The sequence below is a fragment of the Protopterus annectens genome, chromosome 1.part0 (genome assembly GCF_019279795.1).
Source record: "Protopterus annectens isolate FY-2018-M chromosome 1.part0, PAN1.0, whole genome shotgun sequence".
Lineage (NCBI taxonomy): Eukaryota > Metazoa > Chordata > Ceratodontiformes > Protopteridae > Protopterus > Protopterus annectens.
Genome location: NC_056725.1, coordinates 691890629 through 691905850, shown reverse-complemented (window position 1 = coordinate 691905850; position 15222 = coordinate 691890629). Strand labels below are relative to the sequence as shown.

The 15222-nt window shown below is 37.8% G+C and overlaps 1 protein-coding gene across 1 annotated transcript in view; it reads left to right on the top strand.

Annotated features, from left to right (window-relative positions):
* The window catches only part of LOC122794071 (spectrin beta chain, non-erythrocytic 4-like), a 1992331-nt gene that overhangs the window by 230807 nt on the left and 1746302 nt on the right, over positions 1 to 15222 (top strand). Inside the window, exon 3 of the mRNA XM_044062212.1 lies at positions 6081 to 6305. Coding sequence (XP_043918147.1) covers positions 6081 to 6305 — 225 coding nt within the window. The remainder of the gene's footprint in view (positions 1 to 6080; positions 6306 to 15222) is intronic.

Genomic DNA, 15222 nt, shown 5'->3' with positions numbered 1-15222 from the left:
AGCAGTAGTTTTAAAAAGTGACATAGGTACATATATAGTAACAGAAAATAAAAATCATAATATTTCCTTTCTTTTTTATGCATTTTACATATATTTTCATTTAACAATTTTCATTCACTCTAACATTACATAAATTGCTCAGCTCTTTCATTCCCTTAAATTTCATTCCTCCAGACCATTATTTGCAAGTGTTTTTCACACATATTCCATTTATGTGTATGTAATTTGCTCCTTCCCTTTTCTAAAGATCTCGCCTCTAATTCTTTTATCTCCTTTACAATATTTGGTACTCTAGTTGCAGGTTCAGATTTTGATTTCCATTTTCTAGTAACTGCTTTTCAGGCAGAAAATAGTATTAAACTTAGTACAGACTTACTGTGTCTAGGCAATTATATGCTCTTAACGAAATCTATATGTCAGTACTGTCATCACTGCACCTTGCATCTCGTCTGTTGTTTTCTGCTGACTGAACTGTTAAACAATCGTAACTAAATGTCTTCTTACTTCCTTAACTATTCTTTTCACTAACTGTACTTTAATTGCACAGATGCTCTTTTTTATTTTATATGTTAATTCCTCTCTTGCATTTCACTCAATTATCTGATGTTGATATTAATTGTGTTCTTTATTTTTTGTGTCCATAATGTACATTGTGTATTAATTTTCATGTAAGAAACTTTTCTCCCCAGGCCTGCACTGAAAACAGTCTCTCTGCCCAGTCGGTCTATCCCGGTTGAGTAATGTTGAATAAATAAATTCAGACCCTATATCCTTGTTTAAAAGAATCGTGTCCTTAGTTACAGCCATTTGCTCCCCCAACAATTCTGACAAAGTACTCTGTAGGGAATTTGTATAATCTGCCAAACTGCTAGAATCCCCAAAATGTGTTCGCAGTACTATCACTCTCTACCAGTATATCTCTGCAAGTTGCTGTTTACCTGCAGAAACATCCCTTGGGTACTAACAGTACCTGTGCACGCACTTTCGAGCAAACATCCTAAACTTTGTAGACTTTGTTCCGTGCTCTGGAGGCAAACAGATGACCCCCCCCCCCCTCATTGTTCCTTTGTATATTGCCTTTCCATTCACTCTTCTCTATCTTTTCTAACTTCTAATTGAGTCTGATAGCTGTCATGCAAAATTTTATATTCGTTAATAATTATTCCTTTTAAACATCATTTTCTGTTCTAGACTGAACTAAAAACTACCAGAAATGGTGTCTTTCATTTAGCAATGCACTGCCCCTTTCTGTTTGACATAAGTCCAAATGTCTGACTGGCCTCAACCCACTGTAGTTCCTTCCTCTTTCTAGTTATTTGCTCCCAAAACCTTGGCTGCTTTGATGTTTTATTCCAGTAAATTCCAGGCCCCTCTAACATGCTTTCTATACCCCTAACTGCAGCTAACTCTGTTTTGGTTTATTTCTTGAAATACTTTCCACTGCTCTGTGAATATAATATAATTTAATATTAAAAACAAAAACACACTTCCAATGTGAAATGAAAACAAGCACAACAAGCGTATGCATTGAGTTCTCTTTCTTTTTAGTGAATATGCAAGAACTCCTTGAGAACTATAAAGTCAGAAGTATGTGTTCCTTATGTACAGTCCAAAAATCATGTGACAAAATAGCTGACGTGAGCCATCTAATACTTTGTACTGCTTAAATACCTAAATAATCAAATAAAAAATGTTTATACAAGTATAAATTCTGCTCTTTCCTTTCTTCTCGAGCCCCCTTTCCACTTGTGTTATGTATATGAGCTTTAGTTGCATAACTCTAAAATATCCATTTAAATCATATAATTTTCTAGCCATCTTCCCCACCCAAATGTATTTCTCCAATTGTTTATTAATTATGGTCTACAATTTCTCCTCTGGTTGTTAAAAATATACCGGACATCCCTGCATTAGTTGTATTTTGTGTACTTGACTTCGTACTTTACATGGATTTGAGAAGTGGATGATACCACCCTTGCATTACTTTGGTGATGGAAACTTGACCTGGTACTCTGTTTTTTATCCCTCCACATGACCAGTGTGTGAAACCCCACCCTGCACCTAGTCTGCACATTCATTTCTCCTGCAGGGGAACAGCCAGACCTAATTGTTTGCCAGTCAGGTTGAGCCCTACAGCCCCTTTGTTCCTTGTTCAGGATGAAAGCCTTATAAGACCATTCATTTTCCCAGGAGACAGTTGTTAGGGAGCTGGTCATCACATGATCTTACAGGCCCCCCTCTCCCAAGTACTTAACCCCTCCCCAGAATAACTAGTAGCTTCTCATGATGCTGCTGCTACTCACAGAGATGTCATGCAGCCTGTCATCCATGTGGACACAATCTCATGACTTGCATGCAGCACATTGCCAAATAAACTCAGTGGTTTGCTGTAATCCTTTAGTCAAGCCGTCTGGTGGGATCATTTCTCTGACCCTCGGTCCTCTCTTCCATTGTCCTGCTCCAACATGCAAGGAAATTACTGAACTGTCCTCTTTAATGTCATCCCAAAAGCACTATGGCAGGGTTGTAAGTAGAGATGCACATTTTTATAGATGGTACAAAAATCTGCAGCAGGTAAGCACATTAACAGACATGCAGAGATGGGGGTAAGAGTAAAAGTGGTTTCTGAAAGTCAGTGTAAGTAAGTATAGAGTTATAAGTAAGGGAGCCAAAAAATTGATTACTTTGTTGGTGTAGGAGGGCATGCACACGTTTCTGTTTTGTGTGTGTGTTACTTATGTGAATGGAGGGGATATGGAGAACTTACTGAATGGAGGTAGGGGAATATATTAAAATATATAGGAATATAGATGTTATTTCACATATCAGTACAGTTTCTCTCTAGAAAGGAGGTAGTTTCTCAACCTCTGGTGCAGTAAGTAAAGCTTTCATATCTTGACTGGCAGCTGGTAGCTAAGTCAAATGTTTTTTGTTTCTTCTGCACAGTTTTTTTGGTCATCAGAACTGACCATTGGCTGCCACCAAGGCCTCTGTTTGTCCCTGGGTGTAATGGGAAGTTCTTACTTCCCCTGCATTTGCTGCAGTCAGTGCTCAGGGACAGTGAAGAGACTGAGGCACCTGGTGCAGCATCAGAGTGCTGCCGAGGAGTGAGCTTCTAGTTTGTGCCCTAAATCCTTTCCCCGGGCACACTCTTTACATTCCAGAATAGGCATGCAATGAGGATTTGCTGGCATATTGTCCACAACTCCGAGGTGACTCAGACAATGCCCCTCACCAGTTCACTATTTATGACACTGCTTTCCCTGCATGTCCCCAGGTTAGGGATCATTGGCAAGGTGTGCCCAAGTGTACTCCTTCGCCCTCAAGATGGGCACATCCATCCTTCCCTGCTAGCACCTCAGATGCCCGAGCCACTAATCGAGCTCTGGTCAACTGGGCCACTGTCAGGGCTTTATTCTTCTACACCATAGCACTAGTTAAGTGTTTCTTATTCCTTCTGTACAACTGAATAAAAAGGAATTGATTAGAATTCCTCTGACAGTCTCGTATCATTGATGTGATTTTTCCTAAAACATGATCAAGCATCTAGTTCCATTTGCAGAATCAGCAAATATTTATTGTGGCTTTGGGAGTCAGTAATCCTCTTAGAATGCATTGGTGGTTTGTGATTAGTCAAGAGCATAAGTAATAGCCATGATTTATGGACAGCTCAGGAAGAAATTTTACTGAGTTAAGGTTCATGAATTATGCATAAATCAGATTATGTAGTTTTTACCCACTCACTTGTGTCTGTCTGTGATAGTTCATGCTCTTTTTTTTCTTTTAATAAAAAATGATTTAAAGGTTTGCTCATTAGTTGATTTCTTGATGGATCTTTGAGTAGACCTATTTGGGAGTGTTAGTCTCTTGCTCATATAGCAATGTGGATGCTGTACTGTTGAGTTTTCATAGCATGATCTATTTGTTTAGCAAAAAATGCAGCCTATTTTTATAATGTCCCCAGTAAATATACTCCTAACGACCATTATAATTAGTGTCAGTGATTGTGGATCTGGCTTTTTGGGTGCATTTAGTGATCTATAGTGACTTGTGCCGTCTCCAGATTCACAGAATCACCCAGTAGTCGGCTGATGGCTAAAACGTATGGCTACATCTGTTTTCTCATTGCATGGTACCAATAATTAATGGAAGATGTTGCAATGTGATGAGTCTAATGATTTCATCAGCAAACAGCATCAGTGGCCTAAGGAGTTAGAGTGACTACAACCACAAGTAAAAAATGTAAAAATATCAACAATATTTTATAATCTAATGGTGACAAGAGGAAGATAAAAATGAGTAAATATACCCAAAAATGTGGAATGTGTAGCCAGTGTAAATATATATTGGGCCATCCAGTACTGCAGCTGCAAAATGCAGCAAAGTCTATCATCCACTCACAGGAAGATAATTGTCTATCTAACGGGGTGGTGTATTTGGCTGTGTGTATGCCCTGCATTGCATTTTATGGAGGAAAAACAGAAAGGCACCTAAAGAAAAGGATATATGAACACCAGTATGAGATTTCTAATAAAAATCCAAACAATGCTTTGTATAGACATTCTGCCTGTTGTAGTGGCTTTAAGCAATTTTTGTTTGCTGTATTGGAAAATGTTCCTGTTGATCCTAGAGGGGTGGGTGGAAAGACGAGCTGGAATTAAAAGAGCTAAGTTGGCAAATTAAACTATATACAACCCATTTCCCTGGAATTAGTGATTGCCTATCCCTGGTGCCATTATTAAAATTCAGGGCAGAGAAATATTAGTCAGTCTAAACACACAAAAATGCATTACTGTTTATGCTGGAAGTTCCACTATTGTTGGACATTTATAAACATACATAAATATGTACTACTCAAAAACTAAATAAGTTATGTTTTTTATTGTCTTTTATACTTTGGTTTTATAACGTTTCACTGGGTATATTTATTCAGTCTTTATTGCAGTTTCTCATATGTATGCAGTTGTTTATATTTTAGTCATTGTGTTTTTCATGTCAGATAGAAAATGTTTTAGTGGTGTGTTTTTTAAACTTCAATTCAGGTGTTTTCATTTTGTTGCAATTAAACTTGATTAAGACTATCAGCTGATTAGTGTAGATATACAGGAACTGATTCAGTGGGTCTGTTGTATTCTGAAGAAATGTTACTGACGAAAAGCTGATTTGTATTCACTTAATGCTTAAATAAACATTTCATTCCTGGTTTGTGGCTCCTGAGCATTCCGTTCTACCTTGGAATATTTTTTGGTTATAATGACTATGACCTTTGGTTTGTATGTCAAGACTGAAGATGGAGGATCTGGTAGTGGAGCAAATAAATATGCATCCCCTCAAATTATCCATGGTATGATTCCAGTTTTCTCATTAGGGGAAATATATAATTATTGGCCACGGAATGGGTAAGGACAATCTCTAACCAAATGGGAAAGGTTAATTCGACCACAAAAAGAGAAATCAGCTAGGCATAAATGGCCCTCATGGGCAGCTAGCCTAGTACTTTACTCTGAACCTATAAAAGTGAGCAAGCGATGCAGTCTGTAATAATATTTTGTCAACACCAGGTGAACTGTAACCAGTCAGAGAGTGAAACTGCCCACAAGCCACAACATTGAAGCAGTGAGCAAACTACAGACTTAAAATTTATTTTTGCAGGAGAACTGTACCCCCCAGTGTGGGTGTTTTGTCACCATACTACCCAGGCGGTACATATAGTAATAATGAAATAGCCTAACCTTGGGATAAAGAGAAAACACAGGATGTGCTCTGAAACATTGGTATTTTTTTATTATATTAGATCGTTGACTGTAATACCAGAAGTAACTCAGAGCATACTAAACTTATTTTATGGAAATGTTGTTCTTGAGAATGTTGTGTATAACAGTTTTGAAGATTACTGTGTATATGTCCTGTGCTTCATTCTTCTGAAAACAGTAACACAATTTACTGTAACATTTAACATCATCAGTGTTTGTGTTTAGTATCTTGGACGTTTGAGCTGAAATATGCACATATCCCCCCATGTTCTGGCCATGGCTAATATTTTACATCATCTATACGTTTCCTTTCCTTTTGTTTTTCAGTCACTTGAATTTCAAATGGAAGACTGGTACAAGGAAGTTGGTGAGCTGCAGTCCCAGACTACTTCCCTTCAACTACAAGGAGTGAGTAAGGAAGAGGTCAGTGAGAAGCAGAATGTGGTGGGCACTAGAATTGTACGCCTCATTGAGCCACTGAAAGAACGAAGGCGCATTCTTTTGGCTTCCAAAGAGGTACATCAGGTCAACCATGACTTGGAAGATGAAATAGTAAGTATTCACATCTGACTGCTTAAACAATGACAGATTCTTTATTACATTCTATATCGCTTAATTTAGTTTTATATAATATGAGCAAGTTGTTTGTTTTGGATTGGCAAATATTGTAAAAGGATACATGCATGGCTGTGTCATAAGGCAAATACCTTCCCAAACATTTGGAGTACAATGATGTTCTCTTTGACAGGTGGTGTTGGTTTGATGTGTTTATGCCTTACAGCTACTGAAATATCTAAATAATTTTGTTCCATTGCACATAAAGTACATTGGGATTTCATGTCGCCTTACTGAAAATTATTGATGTGTTTGCCTTTGCTCCAATCTTACAAAAATACAGATATGGCAAGGTACAATCCCCACCCTAAAAATTCTGCTTCTTGCTGCATTTTCCATTTTCAGACTGAAGTGAGTTGCAGTCAATGCATATAAGTGAAAGTCCATCATCCCTCAGAGCCCTGTGCACTCTATAAGTTCTCACTGTTTCTTTTACATTCCTGTTGCCTTTATCACTCCATACTCTGCTGTCGCAGCAGGTCTGAATGATATGAAACCATGTATTTTCATAGCTGAAAGGTAAGTGATATAGAACATATAGCACCTTGGGTAAAATGGTTCATTTGGTAATATTTATATGCCCAGTCAGTGTACAGGTCTCTCTGCTCTACCTGTCCTAAAGCAGGAATGCATTTTAAAAGGTTTACACTGAAAACCATGAAACTGCATCGGTCGACCGGCATGTGGTCGACTTGCATTTTTTGTGTCGGCAGAATGTCGAACCAAACTATATGGACTACACTACAGCATACCGGGTAGTGTAATTCGAGCATTTGGGTTTGACATTGTGCAGGAAGATGCAGTTCAATGGGGAAAAGGGAATTAGCCCATTTCCTCACTGTAGTGCAATCTCGGAGTTGGTATACTTAATGTGCAAGAGGTGGGGAGGCACAGCCCCCCCCCCACATGAGTGGTGCAGGAGGGCATAGCCCCCTATCATATCATCATATATATACCATATAATCATAGATGATGTAATGTTTATCAGAACTGCAATACCAATTTAAACAGAGAGAATCAGAAGGCATTAAGCATTTTTGTTTGGACCATCTAACTCTCAGCCTGTTGTCTTATGTAAGTTATCTTAGACTTATGTTTTCTTTTAGATTATCTAGGAACTATAAAGGTTAGACTAAGTGTTTTTTCTGTTATGTCAGAACTGTACTACTGAATTATTTTAAGCATTTCTATGTGATCTCTGAACTCTTGACTAGCACTGACTGTGTAGTCGAAAGTATTGTCTTGTGGTTTTAATTATTTATTATTAAATATTTTAAAACCTTTTAACTTTGGCTGTTTTGTGTAGAGATAAGTTAAGCTCTAAGAGTACATTGCATGTAAATAAGGATCCTGTACAAAGCCACTCTAATAAGCCTTGACCGATTAGCCACACTTACCAATTAGATAATAATATTGCACAGTAATAATTGGACACCCTTTTAAGGGCCTTTGAGTAGCTGATAATTATTAGTGGGTGGTGGCAGCTGGTACTACTGTATAGTCTGGGTAAAAAGGGGCACAGCTGGAGAACCTGTGCCAGCCTTCCCCAGAAGTGTCTGTGTGGTTGTGTAAACTTATTTCAAAGTATGTGTGTCTCAGCTACTTGAGCAGGGACATGAAGCACTGGTTGGACAGAGAGGGTGCTGGAGATTTTAGCTTGCCCACCAGGCTGAGATCTGGACCATATAACTGTGCCAGTGGGGAGTCTTACTTGGGGACCTGGGGAGCAAGGGACTGACCAGCCCCAGACTGACTGTGATGTCTGTGTGCTCTTAAGGGAAATTGCACTTTACTGTGTGTATTTGTTATCCTTTCCTCATATATGAGACGTCCTCTCTGGTGTTAGTGGTGAGGAGTGAGGCTCCTTGATTGCTGGGCCAGGGCATGGGTGTCACACTTATTAAGCTCAATTTACTGTAGAGGTGGGTAGCTTAATGTCATTAGGTTTAAAAAGCAGATCAACAAAGGAGAGGCTGGGCTGAAACACAGCAGGGAATCACCAACAGTCCTTTAGTTTATGCAGGCTTCACATCTTTTCTGAAAAAGAGAAATGCCTAGAAATTCACTGAGTATTAAGTATGACTTGAGACAATTTAACCAATGGAAAAAAAAACATGTGAAATGTGCAGCCTAGATAAATTGTGTCTACCTCTCACATAGAACAAAACTCCAGGCCAAGCAGATTTCTTAAAACAGAAAACAAAATGGAGCAGGTCTCAGAAAGCAGCTCTGTCAGTCACAGAAAAACAAATATAGGTTTCCTTACCCAGCAGGGAATCACCAGCAGTGCTTTAGCTTCACATCTTTTCAGACAAAGACCTCCAAATCCTTCACCATATGGAAGCACTACAACTACAACTTACTGCATGTTGGCCACCAAGAAGTCCATCTAACCTGTGGTGGGACCTGCATCAGTTGTTCCAGTTATTCATTAGTGAAATGACATGAAGAACTTATGAGACTCCTGTCTCCAGCTAATGGAAATGCTACAACTACTTGCTACATGCTGACCAATAAAAAGTCCATCCAGCCTGTGGTAGAACCTGCATAAACTGTTCCAGTATTTCATTACTGAAATGGTGTAAAGAATTGATGATACTCCCATCTGTCCTAGACCCCGTCAGAAAAACAGAGTGAGCAGTGCAAACTTTATTGTCTTGAGTATCTTGCGAAACAGTAGGTTTCAAGACCGACAATGTACAGTCATGCTTTTTGAGGATCTCTGAACACTCCCTATTATCCTCCACAGTCAGAAGCCATTAATGCCCCAACTCTGACATGCCAGGTTGCCTGCAGAAAACTGAAGACAGGCCTTGCAGCCCACCACAGGCAGGTGAAATGGGTAAATGTACACTAATCAAGAATGTGTTACTCAAACACTGTATAATGATGAGTTTTAATAACGGATATGCCTGCACAAGAAGTACCAATGGATTAAAAATCATTGCAGCTCCAGGATCACAAGGCCTACTGCTAAACAAGTCTGCCTGTAGAATGAAAATGAGTGAACCCCCCCCCCCCCCTCAACACACACACACGCACACACAGGGCAGTCATGCCAGAAAAAAGTCTTTTACACTTACATAAAAGGAAGAAAAAAAGTTGAAGAAAATGGTAGTAGAATAAAATAATAGTAATTATAATAATTGCACATCCTAGGAGACCAAAATGTCAAAAGGTGCTCAGTTCGATGAGGGGCGAGATGACCCTGATTCAAAGAGTACCTACAATGTTTATACTATGCTGTGCCAGCTATTGCAGAGGTTGCAAAAATACTTTCTAGCTAGCAAAGTGTCTGTGCCTGTTAGTCATAAAACTATCTTCAAAAAATGTATAATACACCCCCCCCCCCCCAACAGGAGCAAGACATTGCACAACAGTCAAAAGAGCTTGCACCTATAAGCCTTCAACAAAGTAAAAGCAACTAGCAATTATTTTATTTTCTAAATGACTGAAAATCCAAATGGACTTGGTAAAGTCTTGTTCAGCTCTGTAGCACACAGTAGCAAAAGTAATCATGTCACGCAACATCAGGTGTAAAACATACTTGTAAGCGGAGTCCAGCAGTCAGACCACACACTGAAAATTAAACATGGAGAGACACGAGTTTGAATTTATTTGATTTAATCAAACCCAGATCTTTGAAAGCATCCATCTACTCAGAATCTGTGGGGGATCAAATTGCAAGGAATCTGTATCTGACTTTTGTAATCTGTCCATCTCTCTGTTGGTTTTTCTAATACCAGGACAGGAGTGGTCCTTATTCTTAATTCATGGCATAAACTTCACAAAATCAATTATAATCCAATCGCTGATATTTGCTAGGTGTGTTCTATTGAACACCTACAAGGTACTCAGAATTGTTACCTTCTGTAGCTGACATTGAATTATCTCCACGAATAACACATTTTATGCTGACATTTTTTTTGTCTAATTAGCCCATTTGTTCATGTTATCACTGGAACTATCTGGGTGTTCTTATCTCACCTTTGTCTGATAGAGGTTTTGGATGGTGATATAGATTCTGCCCTTCACAGAGCATGCTACTGGGTATCCATGAACATTTCTATATAAGCCTAACTCTTCAAGGAAGTTAAATGCTTCCTGCAGAGAGCTGAACCTCCTGTGCTTGACACTCGCGATTGGTGGGTAGGACACCCATGGGGTAAAGGAAAGCCTCTTCATATTAGAGCGGATGTTCTGAAAACCTATAGACCATGGAAAAAAGCTTTGGAGAAGTCCTGATGCACTCTTATCAACATTGCCTTCACTGCAGTGCTGCACAAAAGGTTACCATTACTCTTTTAGCAATCTTCTGCCAAAAAAGGAATGTGACAGCTTGCTTAAAACCTGTCTTGGATAGACACCCATTTCATTCTGATTCAAACCCCATGAATATAATCAGTCACCCAGTCCAGAATTAATGGGTGTGTTTGTACAGGGAGGAGACTGGTCTGAAGGGAAGAGTATAGCCCTCTATCATATATTTTCTCAGCTTTGCTAAATATACATTGCCTTTTCTCTTTATAAATACTGGTTCCTTTCCATGGCACTACTTTGCCTTTCTTGTCTGCCAGCAGTTTCATGCTGGGTTTTGACTGTTAAATGAAGATGTTCCACTTTTGATTCTACTGAAGGCAGTTCTTGCTGGCTTACAAGCCATGCCTGCACCTCTGATTTCTTCACTCAATGATTCAAGGGTTATCCTCATTATTTTCAGTCAGTGCCATGTTGCTTAGCTCCTCCAGAGCCACCCCCTCCAGGTTGCTATGGATATTCATTTCTGCCACAAACACCAAAGAAAATACAGATTGTCTTGGGGGTACTTTGGGAGATACTTGGAGTACCAGAAAAACTGTCCTGCCATATTGAGTTCAAGGCTGGTCCTACACCAAGGGTTGCTATGAATGTGGTATTATGAGGTGTAGAATTGAGGGCCAGAGACTGACTATCATACAGCTCAGTTTTCTTGGAAGTACAAATGAAGCAAAAACAGCGAGAGAGAGGAAGATGGGGGACCTTAGAGATCTGGTTTATGTCTGAGTATTTTTTGTCTAAGCTATAGAGATGCAGTGACTATAGTGGAGAAGTCTGAAGAAAAAAGATAGGTTTCAGAAGCAGTTTGTGTGATAGGGTACCTTCTATCCTTCTCAATAGTAAGACAGCTGTGTTTATTTCTGAGTAAATTTAACATGAATATGCTTTTTTTTTATTGTACTGGTACTATTTTCACTGTTAGTATAGGTGAGTGGAAGTTCATATTTTTGTGAAGGAATGAATACTACCTTACCACAGGTAACTCTAGCTTCCTTAGTTAACTAGCTATGTACTCAGTATCCTCATGGACCTTATTGTTGACTTTCTGTACAAGCCCAAAAAATGTCAGGGAATGGCCAAGTCAAACTTCCAAGTATTTTATCTGATATTTTCTATACTGAAACCATTTAGCAGACCAGTTCAGAGATGTCATACTTAGCGTATTTCTAATCTTTATTTATTTCAGAAATGTGAAAAAAAACAGCAAAAGTCCAGATAAAAGTCCCCAATTTATTACAGACAGTTAAGCGCTTTTGTCCCCAGGTGGGACTTCTTCAGAACTGCCATTATTAAAACACAAGCAATTTAAATTCATCTCAAACTAGTCATGTGACATCCAATGAACCATTAATAAAACAATAAAACACTTATGTGTGTAGAACCTAGTGCCTAAACAAAAAAGCAAATGCATAAATCAGTTTAAAAACAAATGCATATGCCTCTGAATGATAAATGTGTCCATATTAGGACAACAGACCTTTAATTGATTAGATGTTGAATGTATGTTTATATAACACCAACGTTAAAAATATATAAATAATATCTATTCTAAAAAACTACTAAACATATAAACTTTTTAACTTTAATAAAGGGCTAATAGAGCCCTGTTTTTTATACACCATTTTTTGGCCTGTCACCCAACAACCTCCTCAAGTGTCCAACAAGGATATAATAAGCCAGTTTTCTAAAATATAATCCACTATTCAATAGGTGTCAATGGTTAAAGTTAGAATAAAGGGTTTACCAAAGTCCACCCCTTTATCCACTCTCACAATAGAGTGCTTTACATTAGGTGGTCCGCCACAAATACTAAAAGGTTTTGGTAGAAAGGGCTTATAACACCCCCCCCCTGCCGTTTCCTCACAACTTCATTCTTAATGTCCAATAGGAATTCAGTTGGCTAGGCCTGCTTAATAAACATCTCCAACAGTTTCAAACCCAACAAATCCAGCAGGAAAAAAGCACATCAGTTTCATGTATCTCACACTTTTATCAGAAGTCAATTCTTTAAGTAAACACTGATCCTGAAGTGTTAAGTTGATTTGCTTTCTAAGGGACTGAATTTTGTTCCCGCTAATAAATCCGCCATGACTGAAGTTATTTTAGACTTAAAACTGTTCACAAGAAAGGTGAATCTAGCATTGTGATTTGGCAACACTAGCACAGATGACAATTTTTGTAACAGGGGGAACAACATGTTAAAGAAATCCAGCAACTTTAATCCGCCACTAAACAGCAACTTATGTTTGAAAAACTATGTGAAAGGGAGATACATAAACTACTCTCCCAGTACACTGGCAGGAAGACCTTCAACTTAACACCTCAGGACCTGCGTTTACTTAAAGAATTGACTTCTGATAAAAGTGTGAGATATATGAAGCTTGACAAAGGTGGTGGACTTGTAGTCATGAATGGTAATGATTATGTGAACAGGATGAGCAGTCTTTTATTTAGTGACACCTACACTGAAATTTCCAAGAATGAATGTGCTTGTATGATATGTTAATGAAGGGGCAAATAAATATTGAGGAATATGAGTTTATGGAGAGTAAATGGCCAGTGGTGACTGGAATTTTTGGTATACCTAAAATCCACAAGTGTCTAATTGATCCACCTTAGAGGCCAGTTGTGGGTTCTAATAGAATTAAGACGCACTATATAGCTAAATTCTTGGATGATCGACCTGAAGACTCTATTTTCAAGTTGCCACAAATATGTTGGGATTTTTGGAACTTTTTGAACATAATTGCTAATACTGAGTCTATTGCAGACTGTCACCTTGTTACTATTGACGTGCACAAATTGTATTCAGTTATTCACCACCGTAAGGGCCTCATGTGGTTGGAAGAAATGTTATTTGATACTGAAGTATTAGATTTTGATATAGTCAATATAGCTGTGACTTTAATAGACTTGGTACTATCTAACCATTTTTTTATTTTGTGAGGGTTAGTTATTCAAACAGCTTAGTAGAGTGGCTATGGGGGGGCAGTCTGTGCCCCCAGTCTTGCTAATTTAAAGATGGCTAATTGGGAACGGAATTAAATTTTTAACACCTCCTACAAAAATTGTTTGAGGTATTATACCCGTTTTTACATGATATCTTTATTGTTTGGATTGATACTGGGAAGAAATTGAGTGAATTTTTGGAATATATTAATGTTTCCACCACTTTTTTAAAAATGTTCTTCTTGTGATGTTGATAGTATCACATTTTTGGATGTGATGTGGTCTAAATTACACGTGAATGGATGTTTCATTTTAACGTCCATAGGAAGCCCACTTTCTCCAACAGTTACCTCCACTATAATAATTCTGTATTTTTAGTGGAGTGTGACAAATTGTTGGAGATGTTTATTAAGCAGGCCTATCCAACTGAATTCTTATTGGGCATTAAGAACATAGTTGTAGGGAAAAGGTGGAGTATATGTACATATTACACTTTGCATGCAAAAAAATCCAGTTGCACAATGGATTTTTTGTATGCAAAGTGTATATGTAGATATTTATATATATTTTTAGAGTGCCAAATGGTCTAAGGTTTTTATATTTCCAGCCATGTAGTATCTTGTCTTGGATAAAATCACAGACTTAATCTGGTTAATAAGAGGTACCATATCATTATTAATTTTATTTAAAGTACATAAGGGTTATATTACCATGACAGCTACTAAGTAGGGCAGGACTGCTCAATGTCACACTGATGGGGGAAGGGATGTGAATTTGTTAACATGTATGCCAACACACTGTGTTTCACAGCACAATAAACCACTCCCATACCTGATAAAAAGCATATATATAGTTAGAAAGTTCGTGATGGAACTATTATGCTGTTATTTTTGTTTTACTTGGATTGCTTGTCTGTATGCTTAATTAAGGATTTTCGACTTGAAACAAACTGTGTACCCTGCTTGGATTACTTTTGAATAATTAGTAATTATGTATAATATTTTAAATTATATTTTTCATTATTTTTCACTTAGGACGAATTTAGGTTCGCTACTACTACTACCATAATCTGATCTTATTAATATACAGTGATTAACTAGCTATATATGAATAGAAAATCTTTCACACAGAGAAGTTTCTTGTACTGTTTTTGTTTTTTGGACTCACTATAGTTGTTTAGTGGGTTGTTTGAGACTTTGGGGATACCACAGAGATTACTTGTTTTTTTTTACGTTTGATAATTACAATCTATTATGTAAAACTGTTACAAGCTTATTTTACAAAATTAAATAGTGTTTAGGTTTTAGAATAGGGTGATAGAACTGTCTACAGACAACTGTAGAAAAATAGAGGAAAACACAAAAGGATTATATCAATATGCTTGATTGTCATAAGGTACTATGTACAAATGTTTACAAGTTACTTTTATAGAGTGAAATAGTGGTATGGGAAAAGGGTGTGAAACTGCACTTCTTGAACCCTGAGAAGGTTTTTTTCATGATCATTACTAAATTGTTGCAAGGAGGTTTTGTTACAGTCCATAAAAGTCCAACGCCTCCAAGAGACACAGTCAAAAGCCATTGTGATA